This window comes from Pezoporus wallicus, unplaced genomic scaffold, assembly GCF_028554395.1.
Source record: "Pezoporus wallicus isolate ANWC-B61680 ecotype Strahan unplaced genomic scaffold, APGP_CSIRO_Pwel_v1 contig_8143, whole genome shotgun sequence".
Lineage (NCBI taxonomy): Eukaryota > Metazoa > Chordata > Aves > Psittaciformes > Psittacidae > Pezoporus > Pezoporus wallicus.
Genome location: NW_026636259.1, coordinates 86,926 through 112,715, shown reverse-complemented (window position 1 = coordinate 112,715; position 25,790 = coordinate 86,926). Strand labels below are relative to the sequence as shown.

General features: G+C 44.3%; 1 protein-coding gene across 1 annotated transcript; it reads right to left on the bottom strand.

The window, feature by feature from the left end:
- Window positions 1–1,976: 1,976 nt before the first annotated feature.
- PITPNA (phosphatidylinositol transfer protein alpha) lies at window positions 1,977–24,712 on the bottom strand. Its single transcript, XM_057399475.1, has 11 exons — window positions 24,635–24,712; window positions 19,684–19,714; window positions 13,611–13,756; window positions 13,270–13,369; window positions 8,694–8,768; window positions 8,260–8,343; window positions 7,103–7,180; window positions 6,085–6,195; window positions 4,386–4,508; window positions 3,595–3,663; window positions 1,977–2,319 (listed from the first exon to the last, which is right to left on the bottom strand). The coding sequence occupies exons 1-10, from the start codon at window positions 24,652–24,654 to the stop codon at window positions 3,616–3,618; spliced, it is 816 nt and encodes a 271-aa protein (XP_057255458.1). The 5' UTR covers window positions 24,655–24,712; the 3' UTR covers window positions 1,977–2,319; window positions 3,595–3,615.
- Between the last annotated feature and the right edge of the window lie 1,078 nt (window positions 24,713–25,790).

Below are 25,790 nucleotides of genomic sequence, written 5' to 3'. Positions count from 1 at the left end.
GTTGAGGGGTTCCTGCTGAAGCTGATGAAAGACACTCACCACGCATCGAGGTGGGAAGGTCGTGATAGGATTTGTCTATCCCGAGGCTGAGGGATGCTTCCACTTTGGATTAAACTGGAAGGACAGAAAGCAAAAGGGCAGGGAAAGGTGGAAATATCCAAGCTGGAGTTCCTGCTTCTTGTTTTTCTCCCATTTTTCCCCACTAATCAGGAAAGCTTTGTGTAAAAGCTCTCACTCTGAAATCAGAGGATCAGAAAAGGATTGCAGGGTGGAATGTTACAATCTGCTTCCACTGCGATTAGTGTCACCGGCTCGAAAGCCTCTTGGATAACAGGAACTGAAAGAACAAGCGTGCTGTGTCGTATTCCCAGGTTGTCCTCAAGTGTAAGGATCCCTCGAGACGTAACAGACAAACAGGAACAGAAGTCAGTGCATGAATTCTCTGTTAAAATACTCGCAACTCAAAGAACTACAACTGGGGCCTACTTCTGCAACAGCGAGAGGAGATGCCACGAAACCATCCTGGTCCCAAAGAGCCTCACGGATTAAAATGCGGTTTAAGTATTCTACATGAAATCTGTTTTATTTGTGCCTGGTGAGAGCGCTTAAAAACCCCTCAGAGCCCACCCCTGCCCCACAAAGCCACCTGAGGTCACTGAGAGGAGCCTGCCAGAGTTACTGGTACAATTCAGAGCTTATTGCACTTTGACATGAGTAAGGCAAACAGAACAAACTAAAAGTAAAGGGATAAACTGCCCCCTCCCCCAGGAACCAAGCACCATCCTCTCCCCTCCAGAGCACGCCTCGTCTTCCCTCGCTCCAAAACCACTTCGGATCCCTCACTGGGATCGTGTCAGGATCTCCTGCTCGCAGGAATGTGAAGGGCTGAAGGAGTCAACTCCACAAAGACGCCTCAAAGGCAGTGACAGAGCCACGACTGTGCTTGGCATTGAGTATTTCATGTTAGCGCCGCCAAAGACAGAAGTGGAAAGTAAAGTGATTGCTACTAGGAAAACAAAGGATAAATCAAACATTGGGCCTTAGGCATAAGCAAGGAAATTGGGTTTTCTTCTCAAATGTATTTAATAAAGCAGCATTTCTTTGATTCTGTTCTGCTTATTTGATTGTCTAAAGCTGATATCAACATAAAGGATAGTTACAGCAAGTATTGGAAGTTCATTAAATAACCAGAGCTCTTTATGTTAACAGTGTCCTTTGTGATTTATAATAACCAACAGATATCCTAGAAAACAACTGCAGGTCTTTAAAAGCTGCTCTTTTTTATAGTAAGAAAGGAGATATTTTAGTCAGTCTTACAATGGGAAGAATATTATTGCTGAGCAGAACCACCAACCCAGGCATCTGGATGGACTCAGATACCAAGACTTTACTTGTACCCCAGCTTTTGCTACACCCCAACTTGTCTAGGAAATCACATCATTATTATTATGGAGCCAAAATCATTTAGCAACATGTGCCAAGCAACTTTCCATAATGACTATGTAGAAGTGACACACGCAGCTGAAGGACAACAGAGCAACAGAGGCCAAAGGGACCACGTGCCCCTAAAGTGGAACACAAAAGTTAAGTGCTGAAGGCCCAAGCGCGGGGATGCTGCACGCAGCTTCTGCACAGCCTTTAATTCATGTGTGCTAAGACAGAACCAGGTAATGCCGTGCAGAAGCCACGGATCACAATTCATCACAGACCAAGAACTATATCTGGCTACTCCTGATTATGTATTCGGATTACATGCCATTAAATTTCTTACCCTGGGAGCAAGGGTCAGAGCATAGCATTTTGTGGAATAGTTCTGCACTCTAAAATACTGACAGTTTCCCCTCTCCAAGCAGACTATGCAAAGAATGGTGAAGGGCTGGGGCAGGAACAAAGGTGGCAGTTTATCCCACTTGGAAAAAAAAAAAACAAACCCCAAAAACATAAAAAACAGGGGAAAAAAAAATAATAAATCTAAGTCACCACATCACAAGACTATTTTAGCTAAAAATGTCACTTGGAAATCAAACAGGGCCACATGGAAATTGGTCTGAACACAATGAAAATAAAGGAGGGAGGAGCCGTAAATACAGCGATCTCTAAAGTCACACGTCTCCAAGGAGCTGCCTCCTTCGTCCACGTGCTAACGTTGGAGTGCTTAGTACCAGACGGTCTATTTGCTCACAATATTAAGGGGCATCTAGAATTAGCTATGGGAGATTTAAAATCGCCTGCCGGTTGGATAGAGAAAGGCTTGATCCAGAGATGGTCCGTCAGTCAGAGTGTGGATTCCCTGGGCCTTCCTGACGACTGTCTTGCAAACTATGAGAGACAAGAGGAAAATGGGTTAGAAGCACTTGGGAAGAGCAGCTGAGCCTTTAGAAAGCAAACGTGGGTCACGCTGCCACCAGATAATGGCAACACACCACTGCGTCACTACACTTCAGCACTGATCCAGAGCACAAGTTACAACACAGCTTAAAAGCGACAAGCACAAGTTGTGATTTAAACCATCTCACAAAGTCCAGAGGCTCTGATACAACCAAAAACTCATTTCTCCAAGAACTGAGCATGAATCAGGAGGGAACTAAAAAGCCTGAAGTTGCATTAAATAAATGTTATGTATCTATCAGAAGACACTCCTTTGGACACTCCCTCACCTTGTGTCACCCACCACCAAACCACCAGCAGGTAACAGAGGACAAGCAGAGGTAAACAGAGAGTCCTTGATGGTGCTGTGGCTGTGCCTGATCCCAGTCTTTCAAAGCATAGCTAGGATGGTGTTTTACTGCCCTGGAAAAGTCATGTCTAGTGACTTGGATATCTCTACCTATATGCGCAATCTCTTCTTTCTCTTGCCTTCTTAATTCCCTAATGCTATTTCTGTACAGTAGCTAAGAAAAAGTCACCAAACCCAAACTGATGATTCAATTTAACAGAACGAGGCTGAACAATCTCAGCACTGCTCACACGTCACCATCCAGCACACAGCCTAGCATGCATCCTGGGGACTTGGCCAACAAAGGCAAATTCATACATGCTCTCCAGTGCGACAGTCCCTCCCATGCCAAGTTAACACACTCAGAGGGAAAGAGATGAAAAACAAGCCAATAGCTTTAAAACTGTCATTGCTGCTTCTCCTGTGATGTGCAAATGTTGCTCCAGGCCTCGGTCCATTAGTAACTACTGTTAAACAATGCAAGAAATACATTCCAAGCATATCTGCAAAGGAATTTTCTATATATTCTAAGTATCTGCAGGTCCAGCTTACTCTTTTGGACCTGACAAAAGCTCCTCTGCAAGTCATGGGAAGTAACACATGCATTGCAGAAATAAGAACAGTGGTGAAGACTACAAAATGTTCTAACACATTTCTCTTACACTTTTCCCTCGGGCATTTCTTTAGGATAGCTCTGAAACAAGACAGTAAAGTCACTCCTCAACCCAGCAATGAAACAGGCTCACTAAGAGAACACAGTTAATACGAAGATTTGCCTGTCAGAAGCTATGAACAGGATCATTTCTTACCCAAATATGTATTTTTTTCCCTCCTAAATAAAGCAACACAAAGCTTTATCAATTTCTTTTGATACCTACAGTGCACAGGAAGAAGTCATGTTAGTCATCTGCAGCTGACATTCCTTTCACTGGATCTTTTTCTCTCATCTGAAAGAAGAAACATTATTCCAGTGCTGTTTGTAATTATTCCATCTCATATGATGTTATCTCAGGATTTACTGGTATGGAACAAGTTAAGCTACTTCCTTTATGTAAGCCACCAACTGTATCTGAGCATCCCAAATCAGTGCTTGGGCATACACACGCGCAGGGACCATTTGTGGTTACTAAGATCTGGGACCATTATCCAAAGGGCAGGGTGTACATGAAGCTGTAATGACAAATCCTGAGGCATGAAGGAAGAGAAGGGTGCAGTGCAGGACACGAATCACAGAACAATGTACTCCTTATTACCAAACCCTGGTACATACCCCCAGTACCTGCTTATAGCACTTAAGCGCTAAAATCCTTTTACTGAACTGTTTTTTTTTGGAAATTAATGAGGACAAAAATGACCATTTAGCTTTGGGTAAAAGCTAATAGAAGATATTAAAGCAATAGAGGAACCATTGCCACTCATACTCTCATTACCTGTGGTTCAACACATTTACTGGCTCAATAACAAACAGAAGGAGAAGTCCATAATGATTAGAAGGAGATGCCAGCACAACGGAGTCATAGCCAATCATTCAAACCACAAGCAGCATGACCTAAATAGCAGGAGGACAATACACACTATGCTATGACAATGCTGCAGTCTTCCCTCTCTCACTGTACTGGATAGCAGCAGTGTCTCACCCAACCCACACCTGCCCTGCTTTTCCACTGACCTCATCCAGCTGTCTCTTGGTCTCCTCTTCCATCCTACGGATGTCCTCCATAGTCAGATCAACCCACTTATCCAGCCAGCAAAAGAGCTGCCGATGGAAGTTTGTGAAGAGACGCTTTTCTTGCTGCAAAAGGAGGAGGAGGGAGGAGTAAAACATACAAGGAGCTGACTCAGGGGGCAATTAATATGGATCTAACCGGATTGTAACAATTGTCAGAGATGCGTACACTGAAGCACTGGCTCCCTCGCCCACCTTTCTGTGGCGCTGCCACAATTGGAAGCTGGAGCTAGCTCATTTGTATTCCTTTAACAGAATATCTACAGCCTCAAATCCACAGAGAAATGCTTTCTTTTTCTCCCCCAAGCCTAGACAGAGCATTGAAGGAATTAGTGAATGCTTTAGCAATTTCCTTTGATTTGACAGCAGTGTTCCGACTGAACCAAGCGCTTCAGGTTGGGTTTACTTAAAGCACAATCATTGGCCTGAAGGTGCAGTAAAAGGGAGGACCAGAATAAAAGTATTTCTTAAGATAATCCTTGCTGAAAACTGGAGGTTACCAAGAGGAAAGGGTCCGTCTGCACTTATCTTGCTTTTTTTCTTTTACAGTGACCTAAAAACAAGCCTAAACTTGTTTTCCACACCCGAAATGTGCAGAAGCTACTTCGTTAGGAGCAATTTACTTCCATTTTATAGGAGATAAGCTAGAGAAAATCATTACACTAGACAGGGGTACACAATGCCTCTTGGAGAGATCGCATTAAGGACGGACACTTCAGCTTTACCAATTATGGTTTCACATCTGATAACCCGCTCTCATCAAAAGCGGTTCGACTACTTTGACACAACCGTGTAGCTGAAGAGACACTCGGGAGAAAAGGATACAAGACACTGCTTTGTTCAGGGCTTTTGTTACAAGCATTTGAAATCCTGCAGCAGCACAGTCATTCCCCTTCAGGGTTCTCTTCAGGTTATATCACCAGAGAACTGCTTTTGCAGAAGCAGCACTATACTTCATCAATATTAAGCACTGAGCAGTCTCCGTGCTCTGAAGTCATGGGCATTTTATGAACACTGCACCTACCAATTCCCAGGTCCAGCATCCTGCTGCAGTTCACGGGTTAAGAACTCTGCTGCAGAAAAAGCTCTTTTCAGGACACCAATTACTCATGGTTTTAAGTAATAAAGTTTCCCACCATCTGCTTATTTTTTAAAACAGGTTTTTCAAGCAGCAGAATAGGAGAGGAAAACATGACTAGAGCTGTAGCACTTGCCAGAAAGATCCTCAGCTGATCAGCACTGGATAACTGAAGCTGTAGGTATCTACCCACGTCTTGCCCCTGACCAAAATAACCCTAGTATACATGCATCATCTCATCATCCACAAATCGACTATCAAATGACCCCAGTTCTCAGGCTGATCTATCAACCACCACCAAACAGCCAGTTTACCTTCATCACCTTCTTACATTAGAGTGAAAATGGTTCAATAGCCAATTCACAGAACAACCAAACTGAATCCAACTTTAACACTTTGCAGTGTATCAGGCAGAGGCTTTGACTGTGTTGCCTGTGGTGACATGACTGGGTTTCAGGTTAGTATCACCAAGCAGAATACACTATTAGCAGAAGCTGAGGTGCCAGAGCACGTGGGAGATGATGCCTCATTTCCACATGTCTCCCTTTCAAAGGGCTCACTTACCTTCTGTATAAAGTTCTCGACTTTATTTTGCAGACCCCACCACTTGAACTTGACTGTTACCAGTTTGTAAGCACACATGTATGGACAATCTGTCTGTTTGCCCAGCTCCTTCTGCAAAAGCACAGAGACATTCACATCAGGACTCAGGTCAAATGCCTCCAGGAAAGCAGCTCCTTCAGTCACAACCATAAATTCTTTCCACAATTCCTCAGATTCATCTTGCATCCTTGCACCTTACCTGTTTTTTACTGACATCTTTTTGCTCACCCCTTTTCCATGATATTTCAGATCATGATGAAAATCAATCCTAGTTCCTCCACAGATGGCCTTCCCTCCATTTTGAGGATGGATTATTCCTTCCTCTCCTCTATTCTTTCCTCCACTGAATTAATGTCTTTCAGCATGTTCACTATTAACACCACAGCAACTTAGTTTCCTTAAAAGTCTTCTGAAGAAGTCCCTCCCTAAAACATTTGCCAATAGATGATATCATCCAAGTCATCTGCATCATTATCAAGCCTTAAAGGAACCTCCACAAGGTTTGCAAGATGGACTTCCCTGCTTCCTTTTACAGGAGCCACATCCACTCTTTTCAACCTCAGCTTCTAGGCTGACCTGCTGGAGATCAGATTTGCACACTCATAGCTCCCCAGATCCCCCTTCAAGGTCCCTTTTAAAGACTGGCATCATATTTGCTCTTCTAGAGTCTTGAGATTCCAAGGATTTCAGTGAAAGGTTAAACACTGCTACTCATAACTCTGCTATTTCATCTCTGAATTCTCCTGGGTGAACCCTTGGGCTGAACACCAGACAGCCCTGGTGATTTCTTGGAACTCACTCTGTTTGTACCAAACTCTTCCATTTCCTTTAAATCCAGAACAGATCACCAGCTGAGTCCTGCATTCCCTTCCACAGAAGGGAATCCCATGGTTTAGATATCTATCCCTGGCTCCAAGCCCCAGTATCTATACTTCAGTCATGTAAGCTGATACAGCTCCTGATCTCATCCAACACATACCTTCCAGTTGGGACCCAGAGGTCCACGTCCAGTCTTGACAGATTTAAATTTTGCTGGATCTTCTTCTGCCTTGTAATCCTATTGGACAGACACGGGAGATTAACCATAAATTATCCCACTCTTACCCAGCTGCTCACCACCACAAAGGATTTATGTTTCTGGTGGGCAAAGACTAACCTCTAACTGCCTTCTCAAGAGCTACTGTTTTCAGACTTCAACATTAGGTCAGGCACTCTTCAAGGAAACATATTTCTCCCCCCTGTGCTGTGTCCTAGACCTATATGAAGAAGTGGTAACACACTGATATGACCTTTGTAAGGATGCCTTTGGGGTAAATCTATCAGAACATGTATAAACCTTCAGGATAGGTTTCCTCTAACCACTCATTCTTTGGCAGCTAAATACTGCTGCTGCAGAAAATAGCTACGTTTTCTGGAGCTGTGATAGCTTGGATTTTTCATAGCACTGCATCAGTATGATGCTCACATACTGCACACTAGGAGACAAGTACAGACAAGCTCGTAGCACCATCAAAAAGAAAGAGGCATCAGTTATGCCCCCTATTGCAGAGGAAATAGTTCGCAGCATTCCCCTCCTGCATTTGGGGTATGTACTCGACTCCTACCCCCAGTTCAATTAAAATGAAACCAAACTCAAATCATCATCAGTTTAGTGCCAAAAGTGATCAATCTGTAGCATCTTCTTCATGAGTCTTCTGCTCCAGGTGTATTTTCCTTGACCAGTACAGAAACATCCCTTAGTTTCTTACAGTAACTGTGGTGACTCTTAGAAACCAGGATTAGCTACATGAACTCAAGACACACTTGTGAAGCCAGGGGTCAGTTTCAAAAAGGAGGCAGTTTAAAAATGACCCTGTATGGAAAGGGCAGCACCATCTCTTGCTATTCAAGCATTATAACCAGCTGCAGTGCTGTAGAACTACATATATACACTGTTTTATAGGCAGCATTAACATAGTTTTTAGAAGAGCTCTTCCTCTAGCTTGCTTAAACACATTTAAGGAACGCTTTTCCTCCTCTTTCCATCCTCTCATTTGTCCTGTTACCTATGACCATCCCTGACAACACAATGTGTACATTATTTCTCTTTTAGCACAAGGCCTCCAACACTAGGGAGTTCTTACCCACCTACCATACCTTGGGAAGCACTTGACTCCGATCAGCAATGTCTATATAAATAGCTTCTACACTCTTCCATACATCTGGCTCCAGTTTATGAACCTGCAGGGAAAGCACAAGACTAATGTAAACGATTCCACCACGGAACAATCCCATCCTAAGATCATAAAACCCCAGATGGAGATGCAGACACCCAGTGTTCCCTGTCCACACACAGAGAGGCCACTGTGGTAAACACACAACCTTCTAGAGAAGCAGAGGTGCTCACACAGAGAAAGTGCTTGGGGGACAGTTTTGTGCAGCAGGTATGAGAAGCCAGCAGGAGAGTCTCTGCCTCGGTAGTGCAGTAACACAGCAAACAGACAGCTCCACACAGCAACTATCTAATCTAGCACGGAAAGCAGCACTGTGACATTAAAGAGATGACTAAAACACGCAACACAAGTACTTACATTCTCTTGTGTTCCAAGATCTGATATATGCCAGGTTTCGATTTTGATCAGGAAGTCATCCTTCATATACTCATTCTGTCATCAAAATAAAGCTTCCTGTTATTCTTTGGATATTTAACTCGTCTTCCATTAGCTAGATAGGCAGTAGGAAAATCAACTCCAAGAATTAGACTTGACTGGGGTTTGATTTAAGGAACTTGAGAATTATCTGTAAACACATCATTGCTTTTAGCAAAATTGTTTGATCACTAAACACAGAAGATCAAACAAACCCCAAGTCATTTACTTTAAAAACCAGAAGTACCATTGCTTTAGCAAAACATTTGGGGTTTATAAGTAGCTTTCTCTTTAAAGGACAGTATCTGCCACTTCACTGAGAGTTTAGAAGGGGTAACATAAGTTAACTAGGCAGAAATTGTCTTTTCAAAGAGATTATTGATCCAACACCAAGTACGCACTTGTATACAACTCTTCCAAAGAACAGTATTAAACTGATGTGTTGAGAGCTTTTGCCACTGGAAAGGGAAGGGACAAGAAGCACAGTAAGCAAAACCACTTTCCATTTCTCATTAGTACTGTGAGTAGAAAAGGACTTCCAAAGGTAACCCTATCCTCCCTCAAGGGAGCAGAAACAAAAGCACAAGCCAGTGAAACACTTGGCATGTAAAAAGGAAATATCAAATTCATAAGAAGGTTATTAAAAGGGATCTAATGGTATGAGCTAACTTTCTTTGAATCCTTTATCTAGGCAATGGTACATTCCCACTCGTGAAGCTGAGCATCGCTGCAATCAAGATCTCTGTCCCTAGCTACAAACTGCGGCTGTGCCACAGTTGGTAAGGGGGCTTAATCTACATCATCTTACAATGACAAAAGCTAAAGGGCCTTTAGCTCAAGATAAAGACCTTCTCCTACCCAGAACACTTCATTTCAGACATTACATATGCTTCCATAGAGCATCAGTAAAATCAATACTTACTGTAATAACTGGTCCAAGAAATCAACACATGGAAAGAAAAAGATACAGTACTTTAGTGCAAAAAGAACGTACAGCAACCATTGCCCTCCTCCCACTAATAGCAAACCAGGGACAACTTCAGCTTCCCGGGGAGCTGCTGAGACCACCCTACAAGTCACTAAAGCCCAGAGAACTTCACCCCCTTCTCCTCTGGAACTCCTCAGACTTGGAGAAACCCAGAGGAGCAGCAATTAATTATGTACTGCCCCTTCTGCTCCCTGGCCTCCAGCCAGCTGGATGGGAAGATGGAATGAGTATGTTCAGCTGAAGGGATATTACCAATCCTTTCTCAGCTTGCAGATAAGAAACCTCTCCACAGTTCTGAGGCAAGCACATGCTGGGTTTCAGGCCAGTGCAGACCTCATCACTGCTGCCCGCAGTAACCAGAGCCTCTGCATCTCTACTGCTCCTGGTAACCGAACTCCCTGGATAGTAAGGCTCAATTATTCAACACAGAAAAGCAATTTAAGATCCTGTAACAGTCAGCATCTGCTCTACCTGAGCCATCAGAGCACGTTAGCAATTCTACTTGAGAATAAGGGTGTCTGAAGCTTTGCTGCTTTGTTCTGAAGTTTCACAAGGGCTTTACTAAGAAGGAATTCTGGTTTAAGGACACTATTACAACTTACGAGTTTCCAACCCAACATCATGCAGGCCCAACCACCCTGTATCACCTACCATGCACATCCAGCTACCTTAAACTCCCTGCTGCTAGGCCTTGGAGTGACCTAAACCTTTAACAATTTGAAATGTGCTTTTTACAGCAATTTAAATGAAGAAGGCTTCATTATTTAGCCTGACATGTTGGGGTGGAGGGAGAGAACAAGCAGAGCTGAGCCTTATCTTTAAAAGGCTGAATTTCATCTCAAAGAACACTTCATTATTTCTCTAAGAAAGAGGGTTTTTTTTCCTGCTAGTCCTAACAAAACCCAATAGTAATCATAAGCCAGAGTCTTCCCACCTTCCCATGTCTCTGTGCCATGACTATGCAGCTGCCTTAAAACATTTCCCTTCACCTTCCTAATCTCTGTGGGGAAGACACTTCATTTGCAAAGCAAACAAACGAATCCCTTTAGAAATGCCTACTAAAACTCAGGTGCTCAGCTTTTCACAAACCAGGGCCTGCACTGAGACACTGCAGCAGCAACTCCTACACTTTTCAGCTGCAGTTCTAACTCCTCAATTGCCTGACATTTGGCCACGGGCCATGCTGACACTCACCACAGCAGAGCACACTTTCAATTGCTTTTCTACCAACATTTCAGAAACATTAATATTTAAGTCAGACCCCAGAAAGAGAACCAAGAACACTCCTTGGCACCAGCCCACAGTTCTAACTATTAGGCAGCCCTCACTTCATTTCTACTGGAGAAGTTGTAAATGCATATGACAACAGTCTCATTTACAGTTCATGCTCTCAAAGGAGCTAAGCAAGGATTCCATTCATAGCACAGAAAAAAACCCATACTACAGCACATGTGTGCAGAACTGCAGGGAGGTATAAGCTAGGCATTTATATTCCCTCAACCTGCAGTACTTATCATAGAATGGTTTGGGTTGGAAAGGACTTTGAGATCATCCAATTCCAACCCCCCTGCCATGGATCACACTAGATCGTGCCACCCAAGACTCCGTCCAACCTGGCCTTGAATACTGCCAGGGACGGTGCAACATCCTTCTTTGATAATGGTACATGATATGCACATTAAAGTAATGATTGAGCTTTCCAGAGGAGGTATAAGAAAATGTAAGAAGGATGATCTAATCTACTTAAAAATATATATACCATGAGGCACAATTAACTAGAAGTATGGTTTTATTCAAGTTTAAAAGGCTCTGTATAGTAGCTGATGTGCTGATGTGCTCCAGAGAGCGGCATGCTAATTCACTTTGGTCCAGGAGGGCACAGGCACAAGTACCACTAACTCCTACACAGCCAAATCAGGTTTAGTTCTTGCTGCGTCCCTGGCTCTTAGATTTCAAACTCTGGCACGGCTCTCAGCCCTCTCACTACTTGGTGTAAGCCAGCCTGGCATGATCAAAGATTCACATGAGGCCATCCAAGTCTTCTCACATAGGACCGAAATACCCGAAGTAAAACGATAATGCACAAGCAGCCTACACCACACACTGGTTCCTCCCTCTTGCCCAGTGCTAACAAGTGAAGGTTGCAGCAACTTCTTGGAGCTTTTCTTGATTCATGTCAGGCTGGCAGATTCTCTAAACAGATTTGTCAGCCCCCGCAGAAAAACTGCCTTCTGCTCCAGCCCCCACAAACCAGCACTTTATCTCATCTCATAGCGGTGTTTATTACAGTTGAGGATTTCTTTTGTTGGGTGTTGTTAGCATTTCTAGCATACCAAAACCTGAAACGTCTTTGACTGTGTTAGAAAGTCTTGTACTTGATTTTAGTATCACTTTTAAGTAGAGTTTTAGCAGTGTTTAACTGAAGGATATGCAGCTAAGACTGACAACACAAGCTAACCCCATACCTTCATTTCAGAGGAGGAAGAGATAGGTAAAGCATTACATCTAACAAAACCTACTGCAGTCAACTGAGATCTGTTTCCACAACTTAAAGCATTAATGAAAGAACTATTTGTGTTTAAAGCAGTTCATTGTACTTAACATGGGAATAAACCAGACATCTACTGGCTAAATTAAGCAATATGCAGCATGGAAACTGCATAAAAATGGGAAAGCCCATGGCAGGGGAGCTGGAACTAGATGATCTTAAGGTCCTTTCCAACTTTATCTATTCTATGATGCTATGAATTAATGTTGTTTCAGCATCTTGCATTATGTGGCACATTAAAAACTTACTCTGCAGTTGATGATGCATTTTGTATTTGAAATACCCATTCCACTATGCTGCTGCTGAAGTAACGTTATCCTCCCCCACCGCAAAGCTTTCTCCTTCTTTTAAAAGACTTCATTTTAAATCCTCTCAAGTAAATGGTTGAAAAAATACAAATGGTTGAAAAAATTTTTCTATCTCGAGTTTCAAGGCCAGTTGGGATTTTTAAGTTTACAGTTCCCATAGCAACAGTGCCACTACCAAACGGCAGAAAAATGCATCCTTCAGATACACAAACAGCATAAAGCACAGCCAGAAACACTACGTGAGTTTGGAGGCAAAGTCAAATTTGCAGTTCCTACAGCAACAAAGACCAGAAAAACAATAGTGGTTAAACACAGAAAGATTTGGGGTGGAAAGGACCTTAAGATCATCTAGTTCCACCCCCCTCCATCATGGCTGGTAACTTCTGTGAGGATTCAGTGTAATAGAGCTGTTCCTTTAGTAGGACTAACATCTGTTTCTTGGTATGTTCTTTCCCATTGTCATCCAGCAGCAGCACACGAGACAAGGGCAGATCTTTTAAGTCCACAGCACTGTATTTTGCTTCTCCTGACCACAGAAAGGGCTTAGAGAACAGAAATCCAAGATTTAAGAGCTGAAACAGCTTCTATATTGGTTGTCTCCTTCCTTATCCCCTCCTACCCTCTCCTCCACCCCCAAAAACCCCAACAAACCAGCAATACACAGTCCTTCCCCACGCACTCACCAGTTCTGCAGTAGGGATAAGCATTCCATGCTTTTTCATGTATATTCAGAGCTCCTTCAGGGGCCAGCATTCTCACAAATGTTGGCACCTTGCTGCAGAATTTGGGAACAGGAAGAAAGGCATTGATAAGAACTACAGGTAATAGGCACACCAGTGATGCTCACTTCCAGCTGTACCAGTGCCAGCTGCTGTTATACTCCTGTCTTACCTCGATGTCTTTTAGCTTTCACATAATCCATGATTTACAGTCACTGCAACCCTATTGTATTTTCCTTCCTTGAGGCTCCTGCCTCAAGAGCCTTTCCCGATTCCAGGAATAAAGTGTTTTCATACCTCTGTAAGTGGTAGATCTTGTGTGTGTACTGCCCACGCTCCCCATCTCTCTCGTAGGGTTCGTTCACCAGGACCTCCACTCCTTCACCTCCACCAGTTTCATTTTTGCTGGCTTCTGCCACAGAATACAGCTGTCCCACTTGATACTAAAGAAGGGAGAGACACATTATTGTGAAAGCTGTAATTTAGCAGAAGTAATAACTTTACCAGAAGCAGCCAAGGATAAATTTATCATCTGGGGAGAAGGCAGAGAAAGGGACATCCACTTGTGTGTCCAGACAAGCAGCTCTTTCAATTTCATTTTGATATAGTGGTAGTTAAGAGGAAAGCACTGCCAACAGAAGAGTTACCTTTAACCCTTCAATCCCAAGCTCCAAACCAACACAACTTCAGGAGAAAGTAAAACAGATTAAAGGTGTGTCAGGACAACATTTAAACACAGGCATACTGTAGAAAAATCCATTGTTTTCCACTCTTTTTGGCACACAGGAGCATCAATTGTTCAGCTCAAATGGAGAATAACGCACTGCCAGTCCTAAGTTAAAAAGCATAAAGTACTTTTACCCAGGAGAGCCCCAAAGAACTTCACATGAAGTTCCTTTGACAATACGGTAGGGGGAAAGGAAGTGCAGGACTGCAGGAGGGAGGCAGAACACAAAGGGTACTTGCACCACCCTTTAAATGCTCTGAGAAACACACTTGTTAGATGTGCACAGCTTAGGAGCACAGTAGAGTCAAAGACGAGTGCTGTTGGAAACAACAAAGTAAGAAGCTTGAAGTAAGGAGGGTATTTGCACCCGGGAGTTTTCCAATTAAATGCTGCTACATTTTAAGGCTGAATAGACTGAAATTACCCTTCTCAGCCTTTACTACAAAGCCTACGACCACACCAGTATGTTTAAACACCTCTTGCCAAACCTGACACTATGATCAGATCAGGTCATTTCTCCCCAGTGAACACCCATTTCTCTTCTGCACCTACATCAAACTCTGTTCTGTTAGGTCCTCTACAACCAAGCCTTTTCCTCCTTCCCAACTGCCTTTATCCATCCCTATATGTTGTTTTACCTCCACATAACTAAACCCATCCTGAAAGCTTTATCTAATGAAATAACTTAACCAATAAAAGCCCCAGATGAGCAGCTGATCCATGCCGGCACTGCTCCCCCTATTATTTTGGGGTTGGGTTGGGGTTTTTCTGTATCAGACTTCCTCTTAAACCACGAGCACTAAACCACTGACAGGGAGAGCACAGAATTTCAACATTCCATAAAATTCTTACCAAAAGATCATTTTTCACTCACTGGGCAGCAACATTTCACTCAAACTACTTGCCACTACACCATCTCGTTCATTAGAAGCATGCCCAAATGTTTCACAGGGAAGAGAAGAGGAAAAATCACAAACATGAGCAAAGAGAACATTCTGTTCCGCAGAAAATGTAAAGACTAAAACACTCTCACCTCCGGCAGCAGAAAAAGGGGATGCAAAGCTCAAAAGAAACATGATCAAACGAAGAAAATTCATGCAGGTGTCTTTGAGGTGAAGTTAGATGAGCAGACAAGGTTTGAGGATGAAGAAATTAAACACTAAGTCAAAAGGAAGTGTTTCAACTTAACAGAGTTAAGCCTTCAGAACTGAAAGTGAGCAAGACAGCAACCATTGCCAAAGGCAGTACAGAGAGACAGTCTGGAAGGGTAATGCACTAAGTGTTAGGCATCAGAAGTGCAATGATATCAAACCCCCACCAAACCCTCCAAAACCCTCCGAAACATAACTACAAAACAACGGAACACTGCTTAGGCCTTCTTCCTTTTCCCCAGCACAGGATCAGGAATAGCACCTAGCACTCCATACACTGAAATCCAGGCTGAAAAAGTGTTAGCTCAGAGTTAACAGCCCTGAAATACATCTCTGGCTGGTTCATCTGCAGCAAGGAAGGAAGATTTCTACAGTGGTTAAGTGTTGTTGACAGAGCACCCAAAATAACAACGGTACCCAAGCTCTGAGGTTTTGTACCACCTGGTGCTCACCAAACCCAAGGAAACATTTATTCCTAGGGGAAGGGTAATAGATGGTAAGCCAAAGTAGTAATGCTTGAGGACAGGACATCCAGGGGCAGGGCAAAAAGCATCCCAGGCCACTTTTGAGCTAGGAGCAACAGCTCTGCTGGACCTGGCTCTGTAGGGCCAGGTTATACAGGCTCTCCTCACTTGGCTAGACGGTTCCTGCACTGTCTCCAGCAGATTGGGTTTCAGTCTGGTGTCTGCAATACAACTCTTTGCCTTTTGACATTTCATACATAACGCTGTAGATGACCCATACGAAGCAGAACACTCACCTCCCTCCAAACAAGCAAAACACGAGAGCTGGGAAATCTTAGGAGCAAGTTGATTTAGTGGAGTAAGAGCCACATGGCCACTCAGAGAAGAGAACTCACCACGAGTTTGGCAGCTACAATATTAAAGGGGAGGACTGAAGTCTCAGGACAGGTATCAAGGGCACAAACTGATTTCTCTTAGTAACAGCCATTTGTTCCTGCTCCCTTTTAAATACATGGGTCAAAGTTCAGGCACTAAGAGGATAAGCCCTTTGGTTTAGCATCTTCACCATTTAATCTTCCCTGTTATTTCTGATCCTTTAATCACTTTGATAAATGGAGGAAAAGGCGCAAATAAAACTATCCCAATGAACAGATCCTACAGCATCTGCCTGCAAAAGTTAACAGAAAACCACATTTTGTGAAGCCCAAAGTGTCACAGACCTATTCTTGCAGACCTGAGAGCTCCAAAAAACCTTCTTCTCTTCTACAAGAAGTTATCCAGATCAAGAGGATCTGTCTCATAACACCTTATACAGCTGACAGCACATCTTCATTACATCCAATTTCTTTCAAAAGGCCTAATCTCTATGTAACCATCTTCAAAACCAGTCATTTCCCTGAAAGCAGCTTTGAACACAATTAATAAATAAGAGCCCTTTGTGTTTGGCAAGCTCCTTCCCATGTGAAAGGAACAAAGAGGCAGCACAGAATGTGTACACACAGCTCTAATCCATACCAGCATTTCCAAGCGGCAGCTGGCAAGACACCCACACAGCCACTCAAGACCGCGCTCTCCAAGCTGGCACCGTGCAATGTGATGTTGGTCAGGGTACAAAAGTAAAGGTTAGCCCCTAAGATACAACAAGGTGTTTTTCTTCTTTCTCCTTGCAGTGTGGCAATGTTATAAACCAACAGAGGAGTGCAGCTTGCAGCCTGCACCTAAACAGGACCATGTTTTGGCAGAGTTTCCCAGCAGAAGAGAGTCTGCTACAGTCTAACTCCTACATCCTAGCCTTCAAGCTTTAGTCATCACCAGGTCTTCTTTTCCACTGTTTTGGAAGCACTTACTTGGCTAACCATTCAGCACTGATCTCTTCGTTAAGTTCAAAGCCTTCCTCATCACTAGGTTTCTCTTGAATTCCTTACTACTGATTAAGCCCCATTTGCTAGGGGTGAAGGACCTGAACACACAATCCCTGGCATATCAACAGAACACCACAGCAGAATCCATCAGCCCTATTACAATGCCTCAAAGTCATAATTAATTTCATTCCCTGTGTTACACATTGGGATCAGACTTCTGGCAGCAATTTGCATGCAGAAGGCGTGAGCTCTTCAGTATTGCAAGCAAAAATTGCCCATATTAAAGGGAAATCGTAAGCCTTCTTGCTAGCCAGAGATGCTTAATGAGCAGCTACATGGTCAAGAGCCACAAGAAGTCCCCAGAGCCCTGTTTAAGAGGAAATCCTTGAAAGCAATGAAGCTTTAACAGCTGTTTTGTAGTACAAGACAGCAATGTAGCCACCAAGTGATGCACAGATGTGTCAGCATCTTTCCACACAGGAAAGGGGATGAAGCAATCCAGAAACCCAAAGCAGGAGTCATCCTTTGAGTCAATATGGAAATAACCTTTCTGCTTAAGCATACCTCTAAGACTACCACATCACATAAGTACTTATGCAAAGCTAAGTGAACTTTAGAGCTCTTCCCACTTCCTTCAGGAATTGGTTCCTGGAATTCTGGCGTATCACAAGAGAACCACCAGACCTTGAAGAGGAGCATCACCTGGGGAACATAGGGACAGTATGTGCATTTGGAGATAAAGTCTGATCAAGTTGGCACATATTAAAGTGTTCTCTTCAGTATTTTTGTTCCTTCTCTCCTAATGCTGTTTATTTGCTCATCACTTCATAGACTTTTCAGGTTACTCAGCTCTCTGGTACAACTCCAATCCAGAGGAGAGGAATACACCTCCTGAAAGAGATGACCCCAGGGCATCCACAGACAAGGAGGCTGCTATACAGACAGATTTACATACCAGCCAGTCCCTCAGTTCTCCACACAGGCAGCCTACACACAAAGCTCAAACCTGCTTGGCACTGAACAGCCAGCCAGGGAGGGAAAAGAGCATAGCAGTGGATTCACTTTAACTGGATGAAGGTTAATCCTAGTATCAGAGAACTTGGAAAAACCCTGTGCTGGGCTCCATCCAGTCTAACTCCCTCGAAGATACAATCTGTATACTGATGCTATGACTTTGTCTTTACATGGCTTGATACCTAGGAGGCATATCAGTATGAGGCAGGGCTCCTGTTATTCAGGCTAAGGTCTTCTGTTTATTGAGCTCTGGAGTACCTTACCATTTACTCACAGCTTTTTCTAACTTGCAAGTCTGCATCCTTTGCTGGCTCGATAAAGCTTATCATGTTAGTCCTTTCTTTGTCAAGGACTTCCCCACACAAGCAGCACTCAAGCACAGTAAAAGAGCCAAACAAACCTTCTGTTAATACTGCTTGAAACAGACTGATGCAGAAAGCATGTAAGGCGCAGGTAAGGAGTAAACAACAGACTTGTGGCATTAACAGCCTCATTCCTGCACCAGCATAGAACACGGATCTAAACCCATCCTCTGATCAGAGGTCTAGGTTTTCTGTCAGCATGTGATGCCTGTCACAGCAGACTGATCCACAGGAACAAGGAATTCAGCTTTAACATAGTTTTTCTATTACTAGCCAGCCTCATGGTTGCAGAAATACACACTGTGCTCTGTCAAAAGAGCAGCGAGTTACAAAAGGGACATGCTTAAAACAGTGCTGCCACAATCCAGCTCACCACTGTCTGTGCCACAGTAGCTGCCATAGTCAGGGGGAAAGAAAAATGAACAAGAGTGCTGTTATCACAGCTCTCCCTGAGAGTCGGAACGAGGCCTTGATCAGAGCTCACAGACCTCAGGCTTATAGCCAAGGATCACAAGAAGAAAAACAATGCATCTGGAAGAAGGAATCTCCTACAGAAGTGCTATGGACTCTGCAATTCAGTCACTTCAATTTCTCATCTCCCTTGCTAGTGTGAACATTCAGAAATGGAAAACATTTATATGGTCAAATTCTCTGCAAGAGTGGTGTTCAGTGCAGATGGAAGAAAAGGCAAGCTGCAGCTCTCAGAGAGAGCAGCAGGGAATCAGCCACAGACACTGCACAGCCATTCTCCATGTCCGTCATAAACTACATTTATTGCCTCAATTACAGCTTTACCTAGACAAAAAGACAGTTTTCTTTCTGTAAGAGCTATAAAGGTCTTAAATAGTCCTAGGAAAAATATACACAAGCTTTCTTTAGCTAAGCCAGCCTCACAAATCAGAAGAAGTTGTTGGTCTTTGTATAAAAGTTTAAAACAAAAGACTTCCAGCAAAACACAGTTTAAAGGGTAACATAAATTTGTACTAAAGCTTCCTCTTCTTGTTAAAAACATAGAAGAACAATAATATTAATCAAAAGGAAACTGCACTTTGTAACAGTCTGAGAAGTCAAGATATGAAATCGAGACATCTGAAAGGAGAGAGAATCAGTACCTTCAGGCTTAAAGAAACTCAATTCTTTGGTCAAAATGATGGTGAGTGAATAACACACAGGGGTCCTGAAGACAGTTACATCCTTCTCGTGCATCTTCCAATTTTTGTTCATACAGACTGCTTTGATCACAAGTTTATTTACAGTCCTAAAAGAAGGAAGCAAGAAGAAAAGGACTTACCTCCTCCACAGACACAGGCAGGATAACACGGCTGAAAAGGGAACACAGAAACGGCAAGTTAACAAATATCCCTGCAGCTGCAACATTTACATGACCCATTCCTCACAGCAAAGGCTGCACAGCTCTGCCCCTGCAATATTCCAGCATCCACCCAGTCCTGGCACCCCTAGAGCTTACTCTTTAGTCCCAAGATTATACAACAGCCTCAAAGAGAATCAATACATGATATAGTATAATTGCAATCCTATATTAAACCTGTGCAGTGTTCACAGACCCTTGATGGTAATAGCAGCCTAGAAGTCTACACAGCATCGAAACAGTTTTGTGTGCCTTCTCACAACATCCTTTCAAGTCACATCTTATTTCTTATCAAGCTGTTGCAGAGCACTGCTATGTGCTTCAGCAGTTTTGCAGAGATCTGTGACAGTCACAAGCCATTTGCTTCCATGTCCTATCCAGTAGGAAACAGCACTAAATAGAGAACCCTATGGAAGGCTTTCTCAGAGCTGACTGCAAAGGAAGGTGTTGCCTCTCTATAGATGAGTCACACTTATTCACATTGTGGTTTCACAAATGCCTCTTGGAATCAACTGACTGGACAAGAGGGCAAAGACTGCCTGAAGCCAAACTGAGATATTTGGAAAAAGGCAAGAATAAAACTCAATTTAAAGCTGCTAAAAATGCAGGTTAAGGCCTTTAAAAATACTATTTAGATATATATGTATATGATCTCCAAAACTAGATTTGCATTTGACCTCTGCTCTCACTACCAATGATGTTGAAACAAGGAACCAAAGCGTGACACAGATATGACACGGATATGGCTACCAGTGATGGAAGAATTCCAAGTTCTCTGGGAACTAGTCTCAGAGATATCAGGATATAATGGGATCAGGAAAGAGTCCTCTGCATTAATAAACTGACTCTTAAAAAGCAATACTGGTGAAAATAGGTATTTTTTTCCCTTCACTAGAGGAATGTTACCTACAAGATACTGTAAGAACAAACTGCAAGAGGGGCAAAATCTGCAGATTGTGCAAGATTCCTTGTGACACTGAGAACTGCAGATGTTTGGTGGCAATAAAAGCAGAATCATGCATTATAGACACATGGGGTTAATAAGACCCAGCTTAGCTGTCACCAACAATATCTTGGTGTCCTGATGGAAGAGCATCTGGAAACATCAGTTCACTGGTAGCTCAAAAGCAAACATGACATCAGAAATGGGACCACCACATACACATACCAAAGAAAGGACAGTTATGTCACTATAATCTCTCATGCATCAACATCTTGAATACTGCATACAGTTCTGGTCACCTCCCCTTGATTATGATACAGGATACAGAACATATGAAGGAAGGCAAAAAAGATGATTGGAGATAGGAAGAAGCTTCTGTGTGAGAAGAACGCAGTTAGACTAAGGCCTGTCAGCTGAGAAGAAAAACACCTAAAGGGTTAAGAGATGGTAGAGCATTAAAGAGTCATGAATGGTGGGAAAACAGTGAATGGAGAAGGAAGAATGACTCTTACAGCAGAAGGAAAGAATAAAAACCATCAGGCAACAAATTTAAGACCAGTGAAGTGTATTTCTTCCCATTATGAATACCTAAGTTGCAGGATTCCTTGCCAAACGCAAGAAGTATAAGCAATTTTAAGATGGGATTTGATCAATTCATGGAAGTCCTTATGTCACTTACTGGTAGGATATACTGAACAACCCTGCTACTCACTATTTATATAGTTTCCTAAAAATACCTGCTAGAAGGCAAGATGGAAGAGGGCCTTTGATCCACTTCAGTATGGTATTCCTTACATAGGGAACAAAGAAAAGAAAATGGATTTCTACAGGTAGACCATGCCATCAAGCATGACATTAGGTTTGTTAACTGGCGTAAAATGATTGATGTAAGGTAATAAAATTGCATTTCTGGAAGACAGTAGATCTGAATGTTATCTTAGAGGTCAATGTTCATGAACAGAGAAACAGAAACACAGGGAAGATAAATAGTTTACAATTCATTTAGCCTAGCAAACCAAGAGTGCAGGGGATGCCTAGCACTTATAGGTAGCCAAACGATAAAGGAAGAGGAGGGAAGACTGCTCAAGAGGATGGAATCAGAAGAAAGGCTTCACAATGGGAACACAGACTCCCAACCTGCGGACGGAACTACATCAACATATCAGAAATTATATGATGTGGTTGGCCTGAAACTGGTGAAGAACATTTAACATCCCTCCTAGATTAAAATCTGCCTCAAATGACAGCAAAGGGAAGTACAGCTGCAGAGGAGGTCAGTGTCATTATCGTCACTTCACAGGAAAGGGAAGTCAGTCTTTACACTCTGATTCTCCTCAAGGTCTTCTGATGTAACTGAAATCACAATAAGGAGAACAAGCAGCATCTACAAACCCTGGAACTACAACAAAATCTAAACCCAATCAGTGAACAAAACCCATGCATCTTATCTGTAGCATGGACAGGTAGAAATGAAAGATGCCTGATAAGACATCAGATGAAAACGTTAAAAGCCATCTCTGCATAACCATCAGTACAAGAAAAGAGGATACAGATTGACTGACAATAAAAGATGTGACACCAGGTCTTTGTTACATTGCTCTATTTCTGTAACATCTCCTACAATACCTATGGAGCACATCATAAAACCCATTTGATTTCGTAGGGAGGATGTGACAAGTGGTCTCAGAGATGGAAGAATGATCGGCTCAGATGACACGCAGCTACAGTTCACTTATATTTTTACCACCTACACTCAGGTACCTGTACATGGTGTTGGGGCAACCTGAACTAATTCAACAACAGCAGCAAAGTCCTTCAACTAGACAGGTCACACCAAAAAGGGCGGGTTTCATATGCTGTTAAAAACCGCTTCCTGGAACATGAGATTTAGGGAAAAACCATCACAAATAGCACGTAAAATGGGCAACTTCCACACACAACATCAAGGAAGATTTAGATCAGAACCAATACCGTGGCATAACTCAATGTGCAACTGTTACAACCAGTCCGGAACCCCAAGAAGTCAAAAATAAATGCTCATTTTAGAAGTACAGTAGGAACCTTGAGTGTCCTTAAAGTCACATATGTCTTAATAAAGGCACAAAGAAGGGAAAAAAACAAACAGGACAACATCACTAATGACAAGACTTTAAAAGTTTAGTGACTCTTTTGAAAACAGAAATAGAAGCCTGTAAAAATAAAGCAAAAATAAGGAATTCTGGTCCTTTAACCTTTAATCTGATAATGTGCACTTCACATTTTGGCTCTGACACAGGCAGTGTGAAAGCCAGGCAGGTATGCTGATTTGCTGAGGTAAATAATATCATCAAAATGACTTGTGGAAGTGATGCTCATCCAAATGAGCTTTTGATACTCCCAGAAATCTGAAGATCCAAAGTATGTTTGCCTCCTATCTTCATGAGGTGCCCCGTAGGGAGCTTATCTCACTGGCAAGTGAGCTTTACTGCAGTACAGGGTAAGAGACTGCAAGCAGAAGCATGGAAAAGATACATGGATGCAAACAGAAAGAAACCAGAGGGGTGCTATAAGAGGAAAGCTTACATTAACCAACTAAATTCACAGGAAAACCTCAACAAAACAGATGTTATACAAGCAAATTAATTACCTTTTCACGCAACTGAAACTAAGCACTTAACCCTGGTGTCTTGCCTGCTACCCAGTTTAACACTGCAGAAGGTAACTGTGTCTCTGTGTTACAAAGACCAGCTCTGCTGCTGCTCTTAAAGTCTACACCCCTATTATTGGCTAAAAATAGAGAGAGTTTAAGGATTGGTGGGGAAAGAAGAAGTTAATCAAGTTTGAAGACAACCACAAGGCTCAGCACAACCCTCAATGCAGTTCTAACATTTAAACCCACGCCATGGTCCATGATCTGGCAAAGAAATTGCTATAAAGAGGCCACCAAGAAGACCTGAAAACCCATTTAACCATCAGGATCACAGCTATCTTCTGTGAGGGAAAAAAAAAAGAAGGAAAAAAAAGCACAGAATGCACTTAAGAATGCACTTAAGTTAACCTTAAGAATTCAGGGCAGAAATATGTGCAGGACAATGCAGAGCTGAGGACACCGAGCCAAAGTGCACAGGTCCAAAGGAGTACACCACGTTAGCAAGGATGAATCAAAGACTGCCAGAGCAATGCGACCAGCAGTTACACACTCCCCCACAACAGATCCTCCAGCCTGTTTTCCACCCCACGGCGGGGCACAACAACCGCAGCAGCCTCAGGGACAGCAAAGAACTCCAAGGTGAGGCTTCCACATCAAAAAAGAAGCCACGTTGGAGCTATCTTATTTCTGCCACATTCACTCTTAGTGGAGGCTCTAGTTAAGAAATCACACAGCTAAAGGAAACGAGGGGGGTCAAAACCCGCCTGGCCACTTCCCCCTGTCACAAGGAGAAGGGGGCAAGATGCCGCTGCCTCGCACAGCACCCACCGTGCACCGATCCCACCGGTAGGAGCCCAGCAAGGCCCTTGGCACCATCAGCACCCCCCCAACTCCCCAAGAACACCGAGACACCCCCCCCCTCATTGCGGAGGACGAAGGGCCGGGAGGCCACAGGGGGCACGACCCGACCCCGGCCGTGCACCGGAGCGGCGCCGCAGCGATGCGCAGAGGCAGGAGGAGGGGAGGGGGGGGAGCCCCGGAGCCGGTGCTCGCCAAGCGGAGGTGCCGCTGGGCCCCTTCCCCGCCGTGACCTTCACTCCCGCCCGCACCGGCGCCGCGGCCCTCACGCAGCGCCCCCCCCCCCCCGCTTTCCTGCCTCCCTCCCCGGCGCTCGGCCGCAGCGCAGGGCCAGGCCGTGCCGCCCCCCCCCCCCCCCCCCCCCGCGGCAGGCCCGGTGAGCGGGGGCATAGGCAGAGGTTGGTGAAGGGGACCGGGGTGAAGCAGGGGCTCCCCACACTCACTATTCCTTGATGAGCACCATGGCGGAGCCGCACGGGCCGGCCCCGCTGCGAGGTGACAGGCGCCTGCGGGCCGGACCGCACCGCACCGGGACGGGGCCAAGGGGAGGGGGGTGAGGGAAGGGGGGGGGAGCCTGAGGCGGCGGGAGGAGAGGCGGGGCGTTACTGCGGCAACGGCTGCGTCACGGCGCCACGCAGGCGTGCTTACGTCACGGCGTGCGTGGGAGGGCGGCGGGTGTTTACCTCAGGAGGGGGATGAGGGAGCGGGGTCCACTGCCGTAAAGCACACGGTGGTTGGGGGGCCACGGGCAAGGCACTCGGTGCCGAAGGGCTGGTCAATGAGTTAGGTATTAACGGGCACAGCTAGGGGATGAGGCAGGGCTGCAGGCCGAGGGGTGTAAATTGAGCTCTGGAGTCGTCAGTAGGGGAAGGGCATAGGTCTCTTCAAAGGGCAGTAAAAACGGAGCGCTTCTCCGTGAGGGTGAGAGCTGGGGGTGTTCAACGGAGATCTTACAGAGCCATGGAATGGGTTGGGTTGAAGGGACCTTAAAGCTCCTCCAGCTCCAATGCCCCTGCCACGGGCAGGGACACCTTCCACTAGAGCAGCTTGCTCCAAGCCCCTGTGTCCAACCTGGCCTTGAACACTGCCAGGGATGGGGCAGCCACAGCTTCTCTGGGCACCCTGTGCCAGCGCCTCAGCACCCTCACAGGGAGGAATCTGCCCCTGCTCCTCCCTGTTTATTGCGGCTTTTCGGTACTTAAAAGGGTCTTATAAAGATGGCAAGAGCCTTTAGAAGGGCGTTTTTGACAAGGGGTGATGGTTTTAAACTAAAAGATTCAGGCTGGATGTGAGGAAAAAATGCTTTACAATGAGGGTGGTGAAACACTGGCACGGGTTGCCCAGACCATCCCTGGAGCCATTCAAGGCCAGGCTGGATGTGGCAACTCGGTCCAGTTGAAGACAGAGGGATTGGACTAGATGAGGGTAAGGTCCTTTCCAACCCAGGCTATTCTGGTTCCATGAAGAATTCCAGCAACAAGGCTCCACCTTGGCACCAGATCACAACTCGCAGCGTTTTCAAGGCCTTACCCATTTTCATGACTACTCCCAGGCAGCAGCCAGCCCAGCTGTAGTTGGCATTAAGAGTAACCCCAGTTA